The sequence below is a fragment of the Glycine max genome, chromosome 2 (assembly GCF_000004515.6).
Source record: "Glycine max cultivar Williams 82 chromosome 2, Glycine_max_v4.0, whole genome shotgun sequence".
Classification (NCBI taxonomy): domain Eukaryota; kingdom Viridiplantae; phylum Streptophyta; class Magnoliopsida; order Fabales; family Fabaceae; genus Glycine; species Glycine max.
In genome coordinates, this window is record NC_016089.4 from 37,403,885 (window position 1) to 37,427,823 (window position 23,939).

General features: G+C 34.1%; 1 protein-coding gene across 1 annotated transcript; it reads right to left on the minus strand.

Moving 5' to 3' along the window:
• Positions 1-14,772: 14,772 nt before the first annotated feature.
• Positions 14,773-22,833, minus strand: LOC100800388 (probable methyltransferase PMT6). The gene is made up of 7 exons (XM_003519047.5): positions 22,372-22,833; positions 21,476-21,890; positions 20,164-20,456; positions 17,831-18,214; positions 16,375-16,621; positions 16,131-16,269; positions 14,773-15,139 (listed from the first exon to the last, which is right to left on the minus strand). Exons 1-7 carry the CDS (start codon positions 22,544-22,546, stop codon positions 14,981-14,983), a joined length of 1,812 nt encoding a protein of 603 aa, XP_003519095.1. The 5' UTR covers positions 22,547-22,833; the 3' UTR covers positions 14,773-14,980.
• Between the last annotated feature and the right edge of the window lie 1,106 nt (positions 22,834-23,939).

The window sequence follows — 23,939 nt, forward strand, 5'->3', positions numbered from 1 at the left end:
CGTTTCAAGTCTTTACGAGGAGAAACACAAATGTCATGTAGTTTTATATAATATGTATGAATATAAATATATAATATTATATATTAATTTATTATATAAATAAGTCAGCCTATTAGACCTAATAGGTTTTTTTTAAAGCCTAAAGTCTGGCTTTTTTAGTTAAAAAAACTTTTTAAAAAGCCTAAGTCTAGCCTTTATAATAAAAGGCTAGACTAGGTCATGCTGTCGGCCCCTGATGGGCTGCTTAGCCTATTTTCACGCCTAGTTGGCACCTTCGTTTGAGCCTACATCCTTGGTGTTGCGCTCTCCATTCTTCTTGGTTTATCCAAATAAATCCTCTGTTCAATTTTCTTTTCTTTCATGTCATTTTTTCTTTTTTATGATTAAGTAAATAGTGATTCTAATATTTGATTACATATGGTAATTTATAAGTATAATAATTTTTAAAAAATTATATTTATTGTAATTTTCTATTAAACATTAATAGACAGACTTTATATCGATGTCCTATTAATAAACAATATAATAGATTAATCTCTTTTGTTATTTTTATTTTATTATGTCATTTGATATTTTCCTAATTACATGATTACCTAAATATCATATTACCTAATATATTGATTGATTGATTAATTGATGACCTAAGTATTATATAATATATTAACTCAACTATTATTATAATTTCCATTTTAAAAAATTATTACCTATCAATATAATTGAAGATTCAAATTAAGTGATATGTTGATTGATTGATTCAAATTAATTAATAATTAAATATTTTATTTATTTTTCATATTACAAATATCTATATTGATATGTTGATATACATGTGTGGATGACAATTGTACGCAATTATACCTTTATTCACAAAATTACATGATTATCATAATTATGGTAATCCCATCTTAATTAAAATAATGATGCATTGAGAATGTGTCAACTAAGTTCCACTTTCATGAATATGATAAAAAAAAAAGTGAGTCATAATTAATAAGTTTAAAAGATCTAATTATTTTCTATAAATAAGGATGAAAATAGTATAGCAGTATTTAATTTGTAAAACTAAAATATAATAGACAAATATAAAAGTTATAATAATATATATGAAAAAAGATAAATGGTAAACTTTATATTTGTGTAGGGAATGAGAACTTTATGCATACTAATAACTAATAAAGTGGAAGACTTTATTTTACTTTATTTTGAACTCTTCAATTAATTTATTTATGAAAATACTTGTGAACTTTTTGCATTTTCAAAATCCATAAGCTAAAAGCATCAACTTCAAGATAAAACATTCATGTATACCCGATCAATTAAATAAAGCCATGTGCCTCATGGCACTTCAACATATACATATATACAACTCTAATTCATATCACAGACACATGAGCCAACCAACCATATAAACATAGCTAAATAAGGAAAAGCAAATAAGCAATGCATATTCACATTCATGCACATCCATCCATGATGCCTCTATAGGATAGTGACAATTATTGTTCATGATTAACTTTTGCACTCAATTTACAAAACAATTATCTATTTTTTTTCCTCATTTATTGCTTAGTTTGGTCCCAATTAGATAGGATTTAATGCCTTCTTAGGATTTTATTCATTGTAAATAAGTCTTTAGAATTTATTAACTTTTTATGTGTTTTTGATAGAGTTCTAGTTCATAGAGAAGAGAATTGGAAGTTGTCATTGATGGAAGGCTTGCCCGGGGAGGATGCTCATAGCGAGAGGACATGTGGTAGCTCAGGAATGGAAGAAGGGAGCCATGCCATCTGGTTAAACTCACCTAGCGAATGCAGCTTGACCAGGGAATTAGAATTGAATAAATTGGAATTATTGAAAGACTTACCTAATGAGTAGAGCTTGCCTAGCGAGCCAGTCCTACTGAGTTGGTGACTTTGGAATTCGTGAAGATCTCACCCAACGAACAATGCTTTATGTGAAGTGACAAGATAGGGGTCCTAACCCATATTTAAGGCCAACATTCTCTTGGGATCACAATCAGATCATTCTAGGTTTAGTGTTGGCAAACAAAACATGGTTATATTGTTTTTTCTCCTATCTCCTTCATTTTTCATCCCACTTCTTCTTCTAACCTTCATTTTTTATGTCTCTTATGCTAATGAGAGACTAAGTTATCCATTTTTGGGTGTTTGGTGTGCTAGAAACTCATTGATGTAATGACTCTAGTTGTCTATTTAATGCTAATTCAGTGTTATTATCTTTTCATATGCTTATTTACTTGTTTAATGGTTCAATCACCCATTTCACACACCTTTTATAGTATTAATGTCAATGGGAAATGCTTTTATACTTAGAAATGAAAGAGATTTCTAATCATCTTGTATCCAGGGATGTAATGAAGTTGGTTAGCTCTTGTTTTAACCTTTTCTCTTGATCAAATTATTTGGTTAGGCTTTCTAAGGGATTAGGAGTTGAATCAAATGATTTAGGCTTTTTCACATAAGGGATTATGGATAGATTATATTTGTAGGTTAAGGTGACACTAGTTTTAGCATTGAATAGAGAAAAACATTTAACATTGCATCAAGAGTTCTCTTAGCAATGTTATGCACCCAACATTCACCAAAAATTTTGTGAAAAACCCACCTTTGCCCACAAACTATTTGATAATTTGTCTAAGAGTTTCAATTATGTTTTTAATTTTTTTTTTATTGCATACTTTGCTTTAATTTTTTCACTATCTCTCTACAAATTGAAATATACTTTGCTTAGAAAAATTAGTTTGCAAAAATTGTCAAATACAAACTTAATCCTTGTGGATACAATACTCGGACTTTCTGTTTTATACTACTTGTGCAATTTAGTTCACTTGCCAAGGAGTTAACAGACAAATCCACCTTCTAGTCATTTACACTAAATATCTGATGATTTCTTCAATATCTTAGAATATCATAAAATATCATTAGAATAAGAAATGCAATTGGCTTAATTACTATTTTGCCGAAATGCTATGTATCTTGAGTGTAAAATGTTGGGCTTATTTTACTCTCCAAATTTTTTTCTTAAGTTGTCTTTGATTAGGCTCTAGTTTGGCTAGACCCTCTTTAGATTGCAGCTCAACGACTAATATTTGAAATTTCTTTTTAATTATTTTATCTCTTGTTTTAGTCAACGAGCCTTCCATCTGTTGCAAGGGATATTTGACATAATTTGATGCAATCCTATCTCGCAAGGGCATTGGGTAGAAGACTCCAAGTAGATTGGGCTAGAGATCCAAGGGATGGCCCTAGGGTTCTCTTGAGCCTTAGGGTAGATTTCGAGCCCATGGGCTAAGTATAAGCCCGCTTATCTTTGTAAATATTAGAATAGGTTTTTCCTTCGTTTGGGCCTTGTATTTTGGCCATTCTAGTAGTATAGGGTTTTAGCCTTGTATTTCGGGGCATTTTGAGTAGTCTTTGTAGTAAGGACTTTTTTTTTGTATTTTCATGTTTTTTGTCATGGGGGTGAGCTTAGTTATTATAGGGGGTGTGTAGCTAAGTTCTAGCTTCTCATCTCAAGGAGGTGAGCTTAGCTATTAGAGAGGTATGTGTAGCTAAGCTCTAGCTTCTTTAGGAATCTTCTTAAGGAAGCTTCTCAAGGAGGTGAGCTTAGTTATGAGAGGGGTGTGTGTAGCTAAGCTCTAGCTTCTCAAGGAAGTTTTCTCAAAGAAGCTTCTCAAGGAAGTTTTCTCAAGAAAGCTTCTCAAGGAAGCTACCTAGTCTATAAATAGAAGCATGTGTAACACTTGTTGTAACTTTGATGAATGAGAGTCTTATGAGACATACTTCAAAGTTCCACTTCTCTCCCTCTTTTATTCCTTCAATTTCGTGCTCCCCCCCTCTCTCTTTCTCTCCCTCTTTCTTTTCCTCCATTGAAGCATCCTCTCCAAGCTTCTTATCCAAGGCTCATCTTGGTGGTGAAGCTCCTTCTTCCATGGCTTATTCCTTAATGGATGGCGCCTCCTCTCACCTCCTTTCCTTTGTCTTCCGCTGCATCTCCATGGTGGAAAATCACCATTAAAGGACCCCATTGAAGCTCAAAGATCCAGCCTCCATAGAAGCTCCACAAGCAAGCTTCCATCAAGTGGTATCAGAGCACAAGAGCTTCAAGTAGGTGCACCTTAAACCTCCATTAATTTTTTTTCTTTACCTTCTCTTCCATTGTTGTTTCTTCATTTTTCTCCATGTATCTCCTCACATGTCTTGTTCTAAATGTTATTAACATGATTCTTTAGAGTTTCCACCGATTAAACTTGCTATAGAAGTTAGATTTGATTTTTTATGGTTCAAATTTCTTGTTCTTGTTCTTGAACCATGAATTGTGTTGAGTTTAGGTTCCTTTGAGTTTTGTCTTGTTATTTTTTGTGGCTGAAACCTAAACCATAAAATTCTTACAAAAATATTAAAGTAGAAGAAAACCTCAAAAATCTAGAGTGACTTGTTCACCTATTGTAGTTTTGTCATAGAAGTCATGTCTAGTCATGAAACTTGTCACATAAGATTTCTTATGTTGTGCTGAATTTTATTTTCTTGTTTCTTTGTCTAACTCATTTGTTCATGAGTGTATGAAATTCTTTTAGCCTATTATTTGATTTGAGTCAAATCTTTCATGTTAATTAGTCCTTAACATGTTCATGCAAAATTCTTAGAGAGTCTTTGATTGTGAACCTTTTCTTGAACTTTTAGGTATCTTTATGATTGTGTCTATTGTGAATTTGAGTTTTGGTGATTGAATTGCTGGCTGAAATGTTGATCCTAAGTGAATATTGAACTCTGAAAACTGTGGTAAACAATCCTAGTGAGTTCAACATACATAGGAAGGTTGAAAGTAAGCCCAAGGCAATCAATATACCATGCTTAAAGAAACAAATCGCTGGTGCTGGCAGCTTGGACGTACAAACTTGTAAAAATTACTGAGAATTGGTTACTTCGAATTTTGAGCTGAAATTTTTACTGAATTTTCTAGACATCTGGAAAAAAGTTATAAAAAAAGAAACAAGTGATTTGGATAAAAGGAAAAAAATACGAAAAATCGCACAAGTTGGCAGGAAAATCAGTATCCAGAAAAAAAAGGTGAAAGGGAAGGGTGCTTGTTGTTTTGGCTCAAAATTTATTCTATAATTGGAAATTTCAATTCAAAATTAGTGTGAAGACAAGTGCCAAAGCTAGAGTTTTGTTGAGTCTTTTTTTTTCAGTTTTTTTTACTCTACTCTAGAGCCATTCTAAGTTTCTCTTTGAGTCCTAGCTTGCTTCTATGTCCTTTTCATTGCTTTAATTGTTGAATAATCCTTGAAAAATTGTCTTGTTAAAACTCCATTGGTTTAGCTTTCATTCCATTTTTTTTTTGGTCTTTGGTTATTGCTTGTCTCTTTGTTTCCTTGTTTGTGGGTTGCCATATAGGGAATTGGAAGGAGGATTGGTGCCATCCCTTGAAGAATTTGAGTCCAGAAGAGGGGCCAACCACCTTAAGAGCTATTGGACTAAGAAGCACTCCAAATTGAGTGAATCACCAAAGAGAGAACAACCACCAAAATTGAGAACCGTTTTGTAATTTTGTAATTTGCAATTTACTTACCTTCATTGCTTTCAAGTTTTGTAACAAAAAGACCTTTCATTGGAAGTGTGTTGGGAGCCTTAGGTTACCAAACTTTCATTTGTGTGTAATAATTTTAGGCAATTTTTCCTTAGGATAGTGAGTGTTTTGTTGGGAACCTTGAATGTGGTCATCCAAACACTCTTAGGATTCGCCTAGTTTACATTTCTTGCTTACTTTCATAGCTTATTTCCTTTACCTTCCATTGTCAAACCACCTAGATAGCTTTCCTTTTACCAATTAGTTTTTTTTACCTTATCTTTCACACCTCTTTTAGTGTTTATTTGGCTAGTTTCAACCATAGTTTCTTTTACCTTTTGTTTTCAAACCTCCAACAAGAAAGAACCACAACTTAGGAACCAACATGAGTCATCATTCATCTAGTGTTAATGGCAAGGGTACCAGTCATAAAGACCCTTTATCTAGAATATTAGATGAGTTGAGTTCCCTCAAGTCATGGAAAGAAAAACAAGAGAGAAAAGAAAAAGGAAAAAAAAAAGTGGAAGAAATAAGTCAAGATGAAAGAAAGAAAATAAGAGAGGAAGAAAGAAGAAAAATAATGAAAGAAATGAAAAGAGAAAAACATGCCTCCTATAGTAGTCATAACTCTTGCAAAAGCCTAAGTGAAGAACTTCGTGACTATTATGAAGGAAGGCATAGGTCACATCTTAGACCTCACTCCCATAGAAGAGAAAAGGAAAGAAAGCCTCAAGAGGCTAACATTAAACTCTCATACTTCCATGGGAAGGACAATGTAGAGGCTAACTTAGATTGGGAAATAAGGGTAGAGCAACAACTTAAAAAGAAGTCTACTTCAAAATCTTATGGCTCTCACTCTTATCCAAAGAAAGACCAAGGTCAAGGCATCTTAGGGGTGACACCTTCTAAGCCCAAAGATGATAAGGGGAAGACAATAGAAAAGCAAGCCCCTAAGGCTAGTATGCAAGAGAAAACTAGCTCTATAAAGTGCTTTAAATGTCTTGGAAGAGGACACATTACTTCTCAATGCCCCACCACAAAAACCATGATTATGAGAGGCCAAGACATTTATAGTAGCCAAGATGAGGCTACTACTTCACCTTCCTCTAGTGAAAGTGAAAAAGCAAAAGGGAAGAATCTAGTGAAGAAATCTACCCCCAAGAAGAAGGACAACCATTAGTGGTTAAAGAGAAGTGTAAGGAGGTAAGTGTCTCCTCCAAGAGTTTAGCTAAGAAGGAAACTCATTTTACAATAAAGACAAACATTAAAGAAACTTTCCCTCATAGACAACCTCCACATTTTCTCTTTTGTAAAAAGGCACTTGCTAGCATTGCCACACCTCTTGGGCTTGAGTTTATTCCTCAAGTAAAGAAGTTGTTGGATGAGGGTTTGGTTTGCAAGAGCTTAAATCCTTGTGCTTTGTTGGTGCCCAAAATAGGTATTATTAGGCACCAAGTCCCTAAAATAGGTGGTATGATGAATGTTTTGAGTGGTGCAACCCTCTTTTGTAAAATCACTCGTACACCTAACATCTTCATGGTGTATGTACATAGGGACCCATTAGGTAGGTTTATTCTTATTTTTAGTTTCAATACAAACTTAGGTACTCATATGGGACACCTTAGGTTTGTCATACTTTTTGGTAGGAATAATCAATATGAAAATATAGAAAAAGGTATGTTTTATTGCGTTACTTTTCTTAATTTTTCAAATAGTGATCAAGGGGTTCCCATGAATCCTAAGAGAATAAAGGTCATTCCTGAGTGGCCCACTCCACCAAGTATAAGAAAAATTTGGGGCTTCCATGACTTAACAAACTTTTACAAAAGGTTTGTCCCATATTTTTCTATACTTGTAGCACCACTCATTGAGTTGGTGAGAAACCATGTTCCTTCATGGGAAGATGCCCAGGAAATGGGTTTTCAGACCTTACCTTACTTCAACATTCCAAATACCACTAATACATATGCTTTTGTTCTTTTTACAGGTGTTGAGGGAAGGAGCCCAGAGTATGAAGAACCTCAGGATTTGAGGTCAAATCCTTTCCAAGGTGGAGGGAATGATGCAATCCTATCTCGCAAGGGCATTGGGTAGAAGACTCCAAGTAGATTGGGCTAGAGATCCAAGGGATGGCCCTAGGGTTCTCTTGAGCCTTAGGGTAGATTTCGAGCCCATGGGCTAAGTATAAGCCCGCTTATCTTTGTAAATATTAGAATAGGTTTTTCCTTCATTTGGGCCTTGTATTTTGGCCATTCTAGTAGTATAGGGTTTTAGCCTTGTATTTCGGGGCATTTTGAGTAGTCTTTGTAGTAAGGACTTTTTTTTGTATTTTCATGTTTTTTGTCATGGGGGTGAGCTTAGTTATTATAGGGGGTGTGTAGCTAAGTTCTAGCTTCTCATCTCAAGGAGGTGAGCTTAGCTATTAGAGAGGTATGTGTAGCTAAGCTCTAGCTTCTTTAGGAATCTTCTTAAGGAAGCTTCTCAAGGAGGTGAGCTTAGTTATGAGAGGGGTGTGTGTAGCTAAGCTCTAGCTTCTCAAGGAAGTTTTCTCAAAGAAGCTTCTCAAGGAAGTTTTCTCAAGAAAGCTTCTCAAGGAAGCTACCTAGTCTATAAATAGAAGCATGTGTAACACTTGTTGTAACTTTGATGAATGAGAGTCTTATGAGACATACTTCAAAGTTCCACTTCTCTCCCTCTTTTATTCCTTCAATTTCGTGCTCCCCCCTCTCTCTTTCTCTCCCTCTTTCTTTTCCTCCATTGAAGCATCCTCTCCAAGCTTCTTATCCAAGGCTCATCTTGGTGGTGAAGCTCCTTCTTCCATGGCTTATTCCTTAATGGATGGCGCCTCCTCTCACCTCCTTTCCTTTGTCTTCCGCTGCATCTCCATGGTGGAAAATCACCATTAAAGGACCCCATTGAAGCTCAAAGATCCAGCCTCCATAGAAGCTCCACAAGCAAGCTTTCATCATAATTGGGCCCCTTTGACAGGTTCATATCATTCTCTCCCTTTTCAAAGTGATTCATCCTTGAATCATATTGGTTAACTAGAACAAAATCATGCAAATCTAAAATATTATGCAAATCAAAAGTATCATGCAAGTCAAGAATTAACAAATGTTGTTCCACATCAACCAAAGCATAAGGCTTAGAGATGGTGTGAGTTAAAGGTTTCATCCCCCAATGGTTGCCTTGTTCCTCATATGTATCCACCTCTTCTCCAAATTGCTTTGCCCTTTCATCTTTTTGTACAACTCTTCCTTGGACATCAAATCAAAATAAATTGCATGGTTAGATGTACAAACAAAATTACAAGAAGAATTAAGCTCACAATCAAATTAAAATAAGCCATGGCTATTAAGGACTTCATTGGTGTTTCTCTTTCTTCTTGAGAAAGTTGTTCTTCAAGTCCCTTCAAAAGAGAATCATTACTTATAAACAAAGGGTTATAACATAAGACTTTGCATTCCTCCTTTGGAAGCACTTCTTCAAGTCCCTTTGAAAGAGAATTATCACAATTAAACAATGGGTTAGAATAGAAGGAATAATATTCATCCTTTCCTTTATCTTGTAATTTTTCTCTTAATTCTTTCTCTCTCAACTCTTTTTGTTTTCCGCTCATTTTCTTTTATCTCCTTTTCTCTCAACTTTTTTTTCTTGTAATTCTTTTTCTCTAAAATCTATCTTTGAATTCCTTTCCTCTTAACTCTTTTCTTTCTCTTTTGATGTCTCACTTTCTTCTTCTCTCATCTCTTTTCTTCTTTTACTCTCTTTTTTCTTTTCCATATTTGTGTTGCCTTGGACTTCTAGATTTAGAATGAAATATAAGATTATCCAATCCAGCATTGAAGGCATGGAGGTTTTTTAGAAATTCCATCATAAACAACTTGAGATCAAACTTTGGTTCCCCTTCTCCTTTAGTCATAATTAAAGTGCAAAGAAGTTCCTTTTTTAGTTTTTTTTTCTTCAACTATTTTTTTTTTCAATTTGGACTTCTTTTTCACAATTCCCCCTTTTTTTGCAATATTTTTTTTTTACTAGGATAGAAAAGAAGAAGCACAAAGGATAACAAAGGAAGATGAACAGACTCAAATAAATAGAACAAAGGAAGATGACACAATAGAAGAAATACCAAAAGCAACAATGCAAGCATTTTTTATGATTGAAGAAGATAAACAAACAAAGGATAGATAACACTTGATTTCAAGAGTCAAAACTCTGATGCCAAAAGATACAAATCGACTTAGGATCATCTTAAAATCAAGCAAATAAAATATGAGGAACTTGACTTTGACCACAGTCTGTTGATTAGTTATCAAAGAAGTGTGACCCTAACTGTGACCTTCTGGTAAAACCAACACTAAAAAGTTTTTAACCCAAGAACAAAGGGAAAGCTCTCCCAATAGAGAAAACACTCAATTCATTAATATTTAACTTGTTTTGATTCTCCATTACATGACATCCTATTTATAGGAAAATAGAAAACAAGTAATAGAAAACAAATTCCAAACAAATCTTAATTTTATATGAAATAAAGATAAGATAAAACCCTAATAGAGAAAACAAATCTTAATAAGATATGATTTTCATCCTAATAAAAAAAATCCAAAGATAAGATAAAAAAAATATTCTAATCATATTAACTCTAAATCTAATAATAAATGCTAAATATTTTATGATTTCTTAGAATCTTCAATATCTTGGAATATCTTTAGACATAAGAAATGTAATGGACTTAATTACTATTCAGCCCAAATATTAAGTAATTCATCCAAATAAATTCCATCCCACAGATGCATCTTAAGTGTAAAATGTTCGACTCAGTTTACTCTCCAAATATTTTTCTTTAAGTTTTCTTTGATTGGGCTCTTGTTTAGTTAGACCTCTTTAGTTTGCAGCTCCATGACCAATCTTTGAAATGCCTTTTCAATTCTTTTATCTTTTGCTTTAGTCAATGGGTCTTCCATCTATTGCAAGGGATATTTGACATAATAGGGCCTTGACAGGTTCATATCAACTTGTTGTTGCCATTATCCATGCATAAGAGCAATGATCTTTTCAAAAGATCTTGGTTTTCTTGGTTTACAAAACAGGGCAAGGATTTCTACAGGGATCAGCCAACCATTGCATATAACTCGATCGATCCTTTAGAACTAAACTCCAAAAAGATGAAAAAAAAGTTTCCCCAGTTCATTATCATCTTTAAGTTTCATAAAGTTGTACTCAACACAACCACCATCTACATATATAGGTTTACGGTAAAAACCTCAAATAAACTTCTTCCAACTCCGATGGTGTAACGACCTGCCTCGTCACTATGATATTACTACTCTAAACTACATAAATTTCAAATTTTAAATGAAAACACCGTTAATTTGCTTATGAAAAACGAGAGTAAATTTTTTGCAATATACATTCACCAAAACACACAATTACTTAAATGAAAATATATATAGATATATTAACTCAACACATATCATTCACATAATGAAAATTAAATTAGTTCATACATATAATTAAATCTGTGATTTGCATCCTCAATTCAAAAATAATTATAGAACTAGCTACAAAGGAATTGATTAACAAAATACAACTCTCCCAAAATAATCTCAACAACATCATGTCGGCTTAGAGGCTCCACAAAAGAATCTTACTTCACATACTCTACTGTTGTCCATCTGCTCCCACGAACGAAGGTTCATAATCATCATAGGTATCAACCACACGGTACAAAAATTGCAAGGGTGGGCTTATTATAAAAGAAATCAACACAAAAATCAAATGACCATGATTAGTAAGAAAATATTAACAAATACCATAATCATACACAAATATCCATTAGTGCAACATACACTCAACAAGTAGTCATCAACCTCCTACAATTCCAATCAATCATGTTCAATATGATGCATGCACCTAACCTCAACTCTCAAATGCAATGTGATACCATTCATCGGGAAATAGCCTAAGCGTGTCTACACAACACTCTCACTTAGGAAAACTAGGCAGCAAGTGTCGAGGTCACCCGACCATGCATAAGCAACTCCTCCCCTATGGTGATCAGCCTAAGTCTCAAGGGAGTTCCAAACTGAGTGAGATGCCCCCAAGTGCAAGTATTCCCCCTCATGAGAAACTACAAGTACTTATTGACAAAGTTTATGCTGTTTTAATGCAATATGAAGTATGAAACATGAGCACCATCAATGCATCGACCATGGATAATTAAAAATTCTAAGCCATCCCCCTCCAGAGATGCTTAAAACTCTTTAACCACTCTATTTCCCCCACCAGGGATAACCATCATGGTCACTGCACCCCCCATGTACATACACAACACCGTCACAATCACATTTTCAACATCAACATCTCATCTCAATGTCATTATAACCATTAACATCATCTCATCTCAATGTCATTCTCAACATCAACATCATTTAATCTCAATGACATTATCAACAACAACAACATCATCTCATATCAATATAATCATCAATAACAACATCATCTTATATCGATATTATCATAAACATCAACATCGTCTTGTATCAATTATTATCAATATCATCTTTAATAACAACATCATTCTCTATCAGCATTATCTTAAACATCGACGTCACCTCATATCAATTAATATCATCAATAACAATATTATCAGTAAATCACATTCCGCACATACATACATACATAGTTCATGCCTGAGATTCACACTCCCCAGGTCTTCAGACAACACAAGTCTAATAAAAACAATAATGTCATTTATCAATAACAAACCTATCGCATCTCATTAGTCGAAAACATTATTTTTCTTGAAAACCAACATACACAAGGATAAACATACATTCCCATAATTGGGTTCCTTGACCCCAATTATGGTATCAAAGACATAAAATTATAATAAACTCTCATCACCTATCATGAGCTCTCTGTCAACTCCTCTCTGTGTTTCTCGGTGACCTCTGTTGTTCACGTTCGTCAGTCCAAATATAGAGTTCTATATACCAAATCAAAGGGAATTTAGTATACATTTCAAAAACAATGTTAATAATAACATTCAGGGTCAAATACCTTTGTCAAAACATAAAGGACTAAGGGGTGTTTCAGGTTCTACTACAAAGATATGTCTTGTTGAAATTTTGACCACAGCAATGTGACTGGGGTTCAGCGAAGGTCACGGAAACAACATCAATTTTATAAAAAGATAACTTTTACGTCTCATTTTCAAGATTTTTTCAAAGGAAGTGTAAAAACATCCTATTACATTACCCAAAACACAAGAGACACTAAAAGAAGCTAAAACTAACTAGAAGAAAGACATAGAATTCAAGATTACCTTAGAGAAACTACGAAAGAAAGAATTGAGAGCTTGTTCTCCACCAAATCCTTGAGGTGGATGCTAAGGATTCCGCTCTGATTAAAATATTCCTCTCTGTATGGTGGTTCAACGGCAAGCAATAGTGGCTCGTGGTGGTCACCGGTGGTCGTGGGTGGTGGAGGAGAAGTTATGAGAGAGGGAAGCGTGAAAATCGTGTTTTTCACATTGAAGAGCGTATTTATGATCTGTAGATCTCGCTAAGTGAGATCTTCTCACTAAGCGAGAATCCACTTTTGGCGCTACAATCCAAATTTGAAGGCAATCCAACGGTTAACATATAGGAGATCGTGGTTTTACTTAAACAGGTTTAGGTAAAAGTTGAAATCTCATAATTTTGACTTAAGTCAATAAAACTCCACATAACTTAACATCCACATCAAGCAAATCACACATGACTAATTCACACAATACCTCAACTCATCCAAGTCAATCACATAATCAAATAACACGAGAAATACATTTAAACATCGTTTTACAATAAGCGAAATTTCAGGGCGTTACAGATGGCATCCATAACTGCTTTCCTCAAAGCAACAAGTGACATTTCCTCACCAATTTTAATGAATTTTAGGATCATTAGGACATTCAAACAATACTCCCTCGGAAGCTAATGCCACATCACCATCATAATACACAACAATGACTCCCTCCATCTTCAACCCAATATTGTGAAATATCAACACAATGCATTGAACTGCCTCAGATCACTTGTATTTATTAGCATCTTGTATTGTTCTCTCGTGAGTCAATTATCAACAATGGCCAAGATTGCACCAACAAAACAGAATGTTCAAATTGCATCGAGCTCTACAAGGGCACTGTTGGCTTGTCATACCATCATAAATATGGTTTTTTAAATCACAAAATAAAACATTAAATTTTACTTTCTAAAAATTAAAACACTTTTTTATACAAAAAAAAAATACAATGGAATCATGATTCTGTTGCACAATCAGGGTAAAAATAAAATAACACAACGAAATTATGTCTTTGTTGTGTTATTGAGGGTGGGGAAAAAGTTAGTAATCTGTTATATACTTGTACAATGAAATTATGATTATATTGTGTTATTGGGAGGTAACAAAAAAAAAACCTAACAATGAAAACATGATTTTATTGTACAAGTGTACAAAATAATCTTATTTTTGTTGTTAGTTTTTTTTAACCTTCAATTGCACAATAAAATTATGATTCTGTTATATCTTCATCTAAGGGACGATTTCAGGATAAAGCAAAAAGGCACCCACATGGGTAGTGCTAATAGCAAAAGTGGTAGTGCCATTAGCAATACTGTACATACAATGGACCATGACATAGGCCTAGTTAGACATGCCACGTATATGCCAGGAATGTAGACTGCAAAGGCAATTTCCTTATCAGTTGATTTTTATTTTTTTTTTACAGTTTATAACATGTTGAATGATATAAAATTATGTTATCGATTTGAAGCATGAACATAAATTTCCACCCAATTTTTTTGAAATTCATTTAACTACATTTACACTCTAAAAAAATAAACGAAATTGTTTACAGTAAAATAAAATAAGATGGAAAAAAGTTACAAACTTAAAAATAAAAGATGAAGAATATGATATGATAACTCTTATTCATGGTTCATTTTTATAGATTTTATATAATGGGTATGGATAGATTAGAATATTGCCAATTAGCACTTAACATTCCTCAGAACACTATGTAAGAGCCGATGCATCACCAAAATAAAGCAAATAAACAAAAATAATAAGATTAACGACGCCTTAATCAACCTAAGATGTATGTTATATTTATTTCTAATATTCAAGCACACATAAGAATAGACAACGAAGAACCTACTTTCTATTCATAAATCATAATTGCTGAACTGAGTGAAGTCATATACAAAATGAGCTCACTGGACATCTACACAAAATGATCGTGGAGCGTTGGAGCAGTGAACAAATCGGATACATAAAAACCTAACATTACAAATTACCCGTACGCTTAAAAACAATTTCTAGGAGAAAACTTTTAGGTCAAGTCACTTTAGACGATAGCCCAAAACTTTTTTCTACAAATTAAAACAGTCTCCATTTTCTTCTCTTTGTTCTCTAACATTTGTGATTCCACATCCCATAGGAATTTTGGGGCTACCTCTAGGATTCTTGAGGTGATATCATTCTCGTCCCTAATGATAATAAATCCCTGCACATATAAGTAGCGCTGAGTTATTAGGAATAAAAGAAAATGAAAGTTGAATAGCAACATAAGAACTTGAGCGAGAAATAATGAGTCCATTTGATCTCTATACATATGTGAATGAACAGGTAAACAAATAGGCACTATACGGACACCAATATTATGCAATAATAAATGAGTAAATAACACATGCACTGACATTGTAAAGACTTTTTACACTGTCATCCAATTATAAATTTTCATATATGATGAGTTTATTGACTTTTACATTAATTGTTTTAAAAGTTATACCTACTGTGATTTAAAAACTTTACAAGTACAATGCATAATAAACTCAAAATAAAATTCTACAATATCTTGTTCTGGACCAAGTAACAAGTATCCAATTCACCATGCGTTGGGGGACCAAGGCCCAAAAAGACCAGCACCAACATTGGGCCAGACACACAAGAGGTTCCAGAATACTCTTCTGTTAGAGGAACCTATGTTACCTGAAATTACCTCATGACCATGCTAGGTTACCTTGGTTGTGACTCACCGACAACTGAGCACTATAAAAGGAACCAGTCACAAAGACAGTGCACACATTGTCTCATACAATTATCTTGCTAGTTCACACTGACTTCGGCGATGGAGTGCCTTTGCCAGCACTCCTCACCTTTCATCGTTGTCTTGGACTAACATTTAGACTCATGTCCTCTACCCCAAAGTAATAAATAAATAAATCTATATTGTATTACTGTTCCACCAATTTCTTCTTCAATCTTTTAACATTAGTTTGTTTAATCAAATAACACAAGGAGAAGAAGGACCAAACTTTCAGGCTCCACAATTCTGCAAAATGTCTTCACATATTATCATGCAACTTCAAAAACACATTTGGACACTTTACATCAGATTTGAGCAAAAGTCTTATTTTCATCCGTTGAATGAATTTTCACTTTGGTCTCATATATGCAGATAACCATGAAAGATGACAGTTTAGAAAAGTGATTACCAATGGCCGTATAAGTCGATCCATCTCCAGCATGATGTCCTCCAATAAACAACCTTCCCCTTTTGTTTTGTAGTGGGAAAAGAGGTAGTTGGCATGCAAAAGATCATATGTCCGAGGGTAACTTGAAAATGGTTCACACCTAATGTTTCAGAATCTATATATTAGCTGCAGTCAACTAATAATAAGTACAAACACACGTGGTAACAAAGTATTTGCGGTATTTATATCAATAGCAAAGACTTACCAATCATGATAAATTCCAATCAATCCCCGGGCATAAATTCCAGATAAGGTGTTCTTCATGCTTGCAGGAACTACATTCAATATCCAAACAGGAAACTTATTGAGCGCAACAGCAAATCCACCACAATAGGCATTCATATCCATCACATTGCGTATTTCTGTCTCCCCAATATTCATCAGTCTCCAGTAATGACCAATTTGTTCTTGCCAGAAGACAGTATCTGAAGTAAATTCATTCCGATTTATACCTGTTCAAAAGGTTAAAGGGTGGGTTATCAGACTGAAAGATACTACTATTGAGTGCACCATAGCAATGATTGTTTTTAACTTACAATTTCCAGTTTGGTAAATTATCTTTTTAGTCCCTAAACTTTTTAGAATTTCTGTTTTTAGTCCTTGAACTTTTTAGAATTTATGTCCTTAGACCCTGAATTTTTTCCATCCATACTTTTAGTCCCTGCACTTTTTTCCGTCCTTACTTTTAATCCTTTTAAGGGAATAAAAGTAAGGACGAAAAAAAAGTTAAGGGAATAAATGTAATGACGATAAAAAAGTTAAAGGACTAAAAACAGATAAGAGGAGTTCAAGGACTGAAAACAAAAATTGTAACAAGTTGAAGGACTTAAAAGATAGTAAACCCTTTCAAGTTGAACGGTTAAACAATAGTAGTTCTTGTTTATGGGGTATTGATTCTTACCTATCCCATCCAAAAACAGGGGAAGGGGAAGGACCAGCAGTTGTCTATCTATATTAATGTTATCAATATGTACATTGATCCTTATAAGAATGCTTTTATTTTAGACAATTTGGAGAAATGGTCAAGTACATGTCTGTCTGACAATAAAATAAATTTATTCAGGAAAAAATAACAAGAGCACTCCTTTGATTAAAACTATGCCTCAAAACTATTTTTAATTTTAATTTTTTTTATCATCTATGCATGTCAATTATGTTCCCACTGAACTTGAAGTTTAAGAACAGAACTATTCACAGCTTGAGAAAAACTAACATTAAAATAGTATCAACTGATGAAGTTTCCACAATGCGACAAAAACTATGTTAGCAAAGCTAATTTCTGCTATTCTGCAGATTGAGCCTTTGATTAAAAGCTAAGACCTGAATATTATCTAAAAGCCATTTGAAAGTACATTTTAATAATAACATATATGCATGTCAAGAAGCATTAACATTGAAACCATGATTATGCAAAATTTCTAACTGAATATGATATCTGTTGTTATCTGACATTTGTTACCAGGACCTTCATTTAAGGGCATTTGAACAAAAATCTGTGTGGACAAGCAAATATCTATACTTTCTGCACATGCATGCGTGTGTGCATGACCAGGCATCACCACTAGAAAGGTTGGAAAAGTATAATTTAAGAGTAAGGAAGCTGTAAAATATGGACAGCAAAAATTAGCTTCTTGCACTTGTACAAAAGAAAGTGGACAGACCTATCGTGTTAAGGTTCTCAGAAAACACTGAATGGCGTTCGTGACTAGGAGGAAGCTTGTAAGAATCTGTTTTAGAATTTCTAACTAGAACACAATTCTTTAGTTGGATATTCCATGAAGGTTTAAAATCATCAGCAGCATCACAGAGGTTTATGTGTTTTTGTTCTACATTGTGCAAAAGGCATGACTGGTTATTTTCTTTAATCCATATTGCCGTCTGAACTTGTCGAGCAATAAGTCTCCAGCACATTGCTGTAGTCAAATTCATCAACTTATCCCAAATGACAGGATAATCTTTATCTTTTCTATAAGCAGGGGGGGCTGAATAAACAAAGTACCCATTAAAGCGAAGAAGGCGATTCAACTCCTTCAGTAAAATCCCATCTGCAGAAAACAAAATAAATAGACAATAAACAAGTCTGTCAGAATAACATGCAGTTTCATGAATCACTTGACAAATATGTTAATCCATCACACATTAATTGCATTCAGTTTTCACAGGAATTAGTATTTAGGAAATATCATTCATTTACTCTTTGCCTATGAAATAGTTCCCAGCTAGTCTTTTAAGAGTCCATGTATACAGATGTTCCACAAAACGCAAGTATTGTGCTATTCATCAATTTCACTAGAGGAATTTCATCCTATCTCCCTCTCTATTAGACTATTTCTCTCCCTCTAATTCAACAAAGTTCATTCAGATAAGCTAATGATAAAGCCCAACTTATAGATCAACTGATTAAGTTTAGGATTCTGTTATCACATCTAATTGTTAGGATTTATCTTTAGTTTAGAATTATGTTATTTGAATTCTTATAATTTATCTTTGGGATTTATGTTTCTTTTTACCTTTTAGGGAGTTGGTTGAGGGAGAGGATAATCAATATAGGACAGCCTTATCAAGGGGAGGTACTTTTGGTGAATTCCTCTTGAATTGTATTGTGGAGCTGGTGCTCTGGGAGAAGGAGGCAGTAGATCAATCTACCAAACTCTTTTTCTATTTCAATAATAATACTCAACCATTATAGGTATCCCGTCAGCTAACCTCACCAACTTAAGTAGATTTGACAAGTACTACCAGTTATACAGATTAAATTCTTAGCATAAGTATTGAATAGGGATTATGATAGGGATTTAGGCACCCCATAATACCCATGTCCCTAGCATAGAACTGCTTCTAACAACAATCGTTCCAGCAGCTGACTCTACGATGCTCCACTCAGCCTTGTTAGCCAACCCCTTCTAGGAAGCCCTCTCAGAGACACTAGCAACCAGCTCTAATATCAATTGATAAAATCAATGGGGAAACCACACCACCAAAGCTAGTTGTTGTGATTAGAGAACCCAAAGCTTTTTTATACCCCACACTTCCAATGTGGGATTCAAATCCCATACATTGCAAGTGGATCCTAACATCCCACCACGCTTCGCATCCCCAGCATCCATGCAGACTGATTGTGCATTAGTCCTTTGACTAGTCCTGGACAAAACACTGCAATGCTAGAGTCACGCCGTCACCACTGAGACATTGTGGAAGGCTTTGACACCAGTTAAAAAGCACCTAAGCACTTGGAACCCTCTATATAGATGTTCCCCGAAGATCTTAACAAACAGAATGTTTGACAACAATTTTAATGGGAAGTCTTGACTGCAGTTGATAGTTGACTAGGAGGACCCTACCTTTAAAAGCTAGTCTTTTAAGAGTTCCGCAAAGATCTCCACTATCAGCATGTTTGGAAACGATTTTAATGGGACATTAGATGTGAAAAACCATGGCTTGATTGAAGTTGATAGTTGTTGCTTCCACATTTTTTTGTTATTCGACTTGGAAAACTGTGTTTTTAAATTGTTTCAAAATGCACTAAATGGATTTACCCACATATTTTGAGATTTAGGGGATATGATCCACCTAAATACAGAATCCCTACTTTCTCATTTTCCGTAACTTATTAAAGGAACAACTGTTCTTAATCTTTTTTTTCACTGTAACAACTATTCTTAATTATATGGAACTCTATTTTCCCTATTTTATGACGACTCCATTATATATAATGGGGGGAAAAACTCCCAAGTCTGATAATCCTACCATAGCCTCTCTCAATTATAAACTTTTGCAGTCCCTTTGCTAACTTAAGCATAAAAATATCTTTGTAGATATACACCTCCCCTTCATCAACACTATTGGCAAGAAGCAGATCATGTAAAAGGATTGTGAATTGGGCTAGAGAACCCACATTGAAGATAGGTAACAAGTAACAACACATCTTCATTTATTGTATCATGTGCAGAATTAAAGTTACAATCATAAAAACATAATATTGAAAGCCAATTACCGTTTTCATGAAAGTCTATTCGGCATCGTGAACAGTGAATCATTTCAAATGACTCACTAGGATACGGTAGTTGTTTTGTGGACAAGGCAGAGATCATTGCACTAATCCCTCGTTCTAATGCAAATTGAATCTGATTTTCATGAACATCCTTGGGGGCAAAGGACATTGTTCGTATACCCAAGGGAAGAAGATATGCTGAAAAACTGGCCACACCACAGCCAACATCCAGAACTTGAACTACCCCAGCAGATCGCAGATCACCAGCAGCCTCATTGGTAATCATATGTCCTAACCTGCATTCATGAAAAATTAAATGGATAACAACTATGTCTAGAACTATTCAATTAACAGAAAATTTTCCACCAGAGCAACCACTACATAGAAAAAGTTCCAAGAAAAGACAACGAAAATTAGCATCATTAGGAAACTGTTGACTACTCACAGTATACACCCACTCATGCTCATGTTATTTTGGAGCATCAAGCAAAATAATGATACCATAGGTAAGAAATGATGACTAAAATTTGATATCAATATAATAAATCAAAAATATAATTATACAACATTCAAAGCCTATCCCACTAGGTTGGTTTGTCTGAACGAATCAAACAATGCCAATGTGATTTGTCAAAACCAATTATTCAAGAGGCCATTTAAGTCTAAAACCTTTGGGTGTGTGAGTGTGCATGTGTTCAATGATCAATTAGCTGTATCTGTTTTCAGCCTGTTTCATTAACACCAATGAACCACAAAATCACAATCTCTGACAAAGCTACAGCATGAAAATATGTTGCAATTTACATATTGTAGACTACTTTGTGGTATGATTTGCATCATAAAATCATAAGCTCAATAGTTTTCCTTGAAAGCATAGGTAGTCATTCCGTTGGCCCACAACTTTTCCTTGATTAAGTTGACTCCTATGACAACGTTCTCAAAATGATCACATCCTTGTTGTGACATAAGGTACATGAATTTCAATCTACTGCTTCAAAATTCTAATCTTATTTCTTTCACAAGTCTAAGAATTTCAGTTTACAAGAAATTTATGTATCAGAAATCAGAATCATAAGAACAGAAGTTCAAGGTTATTCATGATTGATCATCTTCAGGACGTCAAAGAGTTAACTCCAGTTTTTTAACCCTCAGTTTAAGATGGTAAGAAGGGAATATATTTTAAAAGTTAGAAAATTTTCAATTGTTTGGTTTACGAGAAAATTAGTATCAAAAGAAACCATCAAAATAACATTTCTACAATCAGCATGGTCCTCAGACAGAAAATAAGGAACTTAAATAAGTCTATAGCAGCTACCTCTCTATGTACTCAGAAGCCCCATGTTTGAAATGGGTACCACCACCAGGAAACCACCAGAGCTGATCCTTCTCATGTACCCAATTTTGGCCTCCTTTGACTTCTGCAAGATGCGTATGATTAACATTACTTCGCCAAACATAATCCCTGCTAAGAGGCCATTTGATAGGTATTTTATAATCCTTCGGTGGAGGAACCAAGCAAAATAAGCGCTTTTCAAGAGGAGGACAGTGTCTCTCCAGTTCTTCTTTTCTAGAAAAATCAAGAGTCGGGGCCAATGTTGCCACATAGGAAGCATCATGGCAAGGAATATACTCATTGAATGTCAAAGGGCACACATCCACCCCAGTTTCTGGAATTACAAGCGGGGTTTTCCAGTAAGTCAGAGCAACTTTGTTAGTAAATTTGGTAGCACCTGCAATAGTTAAAAAAAATTAGTAATTATTCACAAAGCAGCAATCTGAAACAGTAAGGTTTAACCTTAAAATAACTTTTCAAATAAACCACCGACACTAAGTGGTATATCCCACAAAAATGTAATTAACAACTATTTACAACTCAATCAAGCCGAATGTACATTCAATTCATATAAAGCAGTTTCCATTACATAGAATATGCATACCATACTAGGATCTGATAGCACTAAAATGATTCTAGGTAGAAAGAACTAACACGATGCTGTTTAACACCCATTTACTTGAATACAACAATAATAATATGCTTGAACATGAATTAACTAAATAAGCAATCTAAATCTGGGAATTTACAAACAGAAGCATTCTGAAGAAATCCCAGATGACAAAGTTTCAAAATTTTGCAAGAAGACAATAAAGGGTATGAAGAGAATCAGTGGAAAAAGGAAGTTCGAAGTTGAGTTGAGGTGAAGAGGTTGTTACCGTTGGAGGAGACATTGTTGGGAGAAGAATGAGAAACAAGCTGAGAGACGTAAAGGGGAGCATTGTTGCCAAAAAGGTTGCCAGCATAGAAGGACATAATCATCAAAAGCAAAGCAGCCATAATAATCTGCCCAGATTTGGAATCGAAGGCAGAACCCATTGCGAAACCCCCCATTGTTGTCGTCCCTTCTTCTTCTTTTTATTCTTCTTATTCTTCACTCTCTCAGTTGGGTTTCTTTGTGATGTTTCGGAGAATGGACAACGTTGAATCAATGCAAGAGAGAGAAGTCGCGCATACGAGCCTTTCTTTCGTGTCCAAGTTTCAGATCAGGTGATATTTTTGGCCTTGTGCTATTTTTCATTTTTCTTTTCCCCTTTTCTTTTCGAATGCGTGAGGTGAGATTGCTAAGCTAAGCTTAGTGGTGGCTAAGTGTCGACAGTTGGCACGAGAGAAAGCACCTAGCTGCAATTTGCAATTCGTTTATTGCATTTTTAGCTTAATATATGTTTTGATTCATTATCTTTTGTAATTATTTCACTTTCATATATTAAATTTTAAATATTTCATTTTAATTTTTTTTGTTAAAATATATTATTCTGGTTTTTTTTTCAATTTTTTCCTAAAAATATTAGAGTTCTGTTAACTTTTAAATTTTAAAAAACACAAAAATAATACATTCTAAAAAAAATTTAAAAAAACATAATGAAATTTTTAAAACTTAATGCATTAAAGTAAAATAACTACAAACATAATAAACCCAAAATAACATTAAATATTTTAAAGGTTTAATTACTCATTTAGTCTTTATAGTTTTTAAACTTATTTATTTTAGTTCATATAGTTAATAAGTGGATTTTTTAATTCCTGAAGTGTAATAAGTGAATTTTTTAGTCCCTGAAGTTTAAAAGTGGATTTTCTTAGTTCCTGACATTTACATTTTAATTCTCAAAAAGATCCCTGCCGTTAAAATTTTTTAACTCCGTGAGTTAAAAAAAAAATTATCGACAGGGATCTTTAAACTTCCTAAACTAAAAAATTCACTTATTAACTATAGAGACCAAAAAAGATAAGTTTGGAAACTATGAGATTAAATGGATAATTAAACCTATTTTAAAATAATTAACTTTACATAATGATTGCTAAAAACCACCAATATCTTTATTTTATTTTTTAAAACATAAACAACTAAAAAAATCATCATCTCCTCCAACCACTTACAGATATGAAAAGGTAAAAATTGTAACACCACACATATCAAATGACGTCAACACATAATCTTGCTAGATCCACAACAAATTCTTATACTTCTCACTAGAAAACCAAAACCTTTCATACAACTATTTTTGGAAACAAAAGTAGAGAAGATCAGACCAAGAGTTGTCTTCAATGAAAGAGAAAAAAACATGATCCTAACTCGCCAATTTACCCAGATCTGAACGAGGAAGTTACAATGTGACTTTTTGTAAGGTCTACGCGCATGACCTCCACTATCACGCAAGATTGGACTAAACAAGTAAAGGATTTCCCATCCGACAATTGGGTCAGGTGAAGACAAGCAACGCAAAGA

Excerpts from the sequence above, each read along its gene's own strand:
- LOC100800388 (XM_003519047.5), bottom strand. The coding sequence starts at position 22,546 with ATGGGGGGTTTCGCAATGGGTTCTGCCTTCGATTCCAAATCTGGGCAG. Across the intron at positions 18,215-20,163 it reads AATAGACTTTCATGAAAACG|ATGGGATTTTACTGAAGGAG; the intron begins GTAATTGGCTTT and ends TGTTTTCTGCAG. Across the intron at positions 15,140-16,130 it reads ATCGACTTATACGGCCATTG|GGATTTATTATCATTAGGGA; the intron begins GTAATCACTTTT and ends TTATATGTGCAG.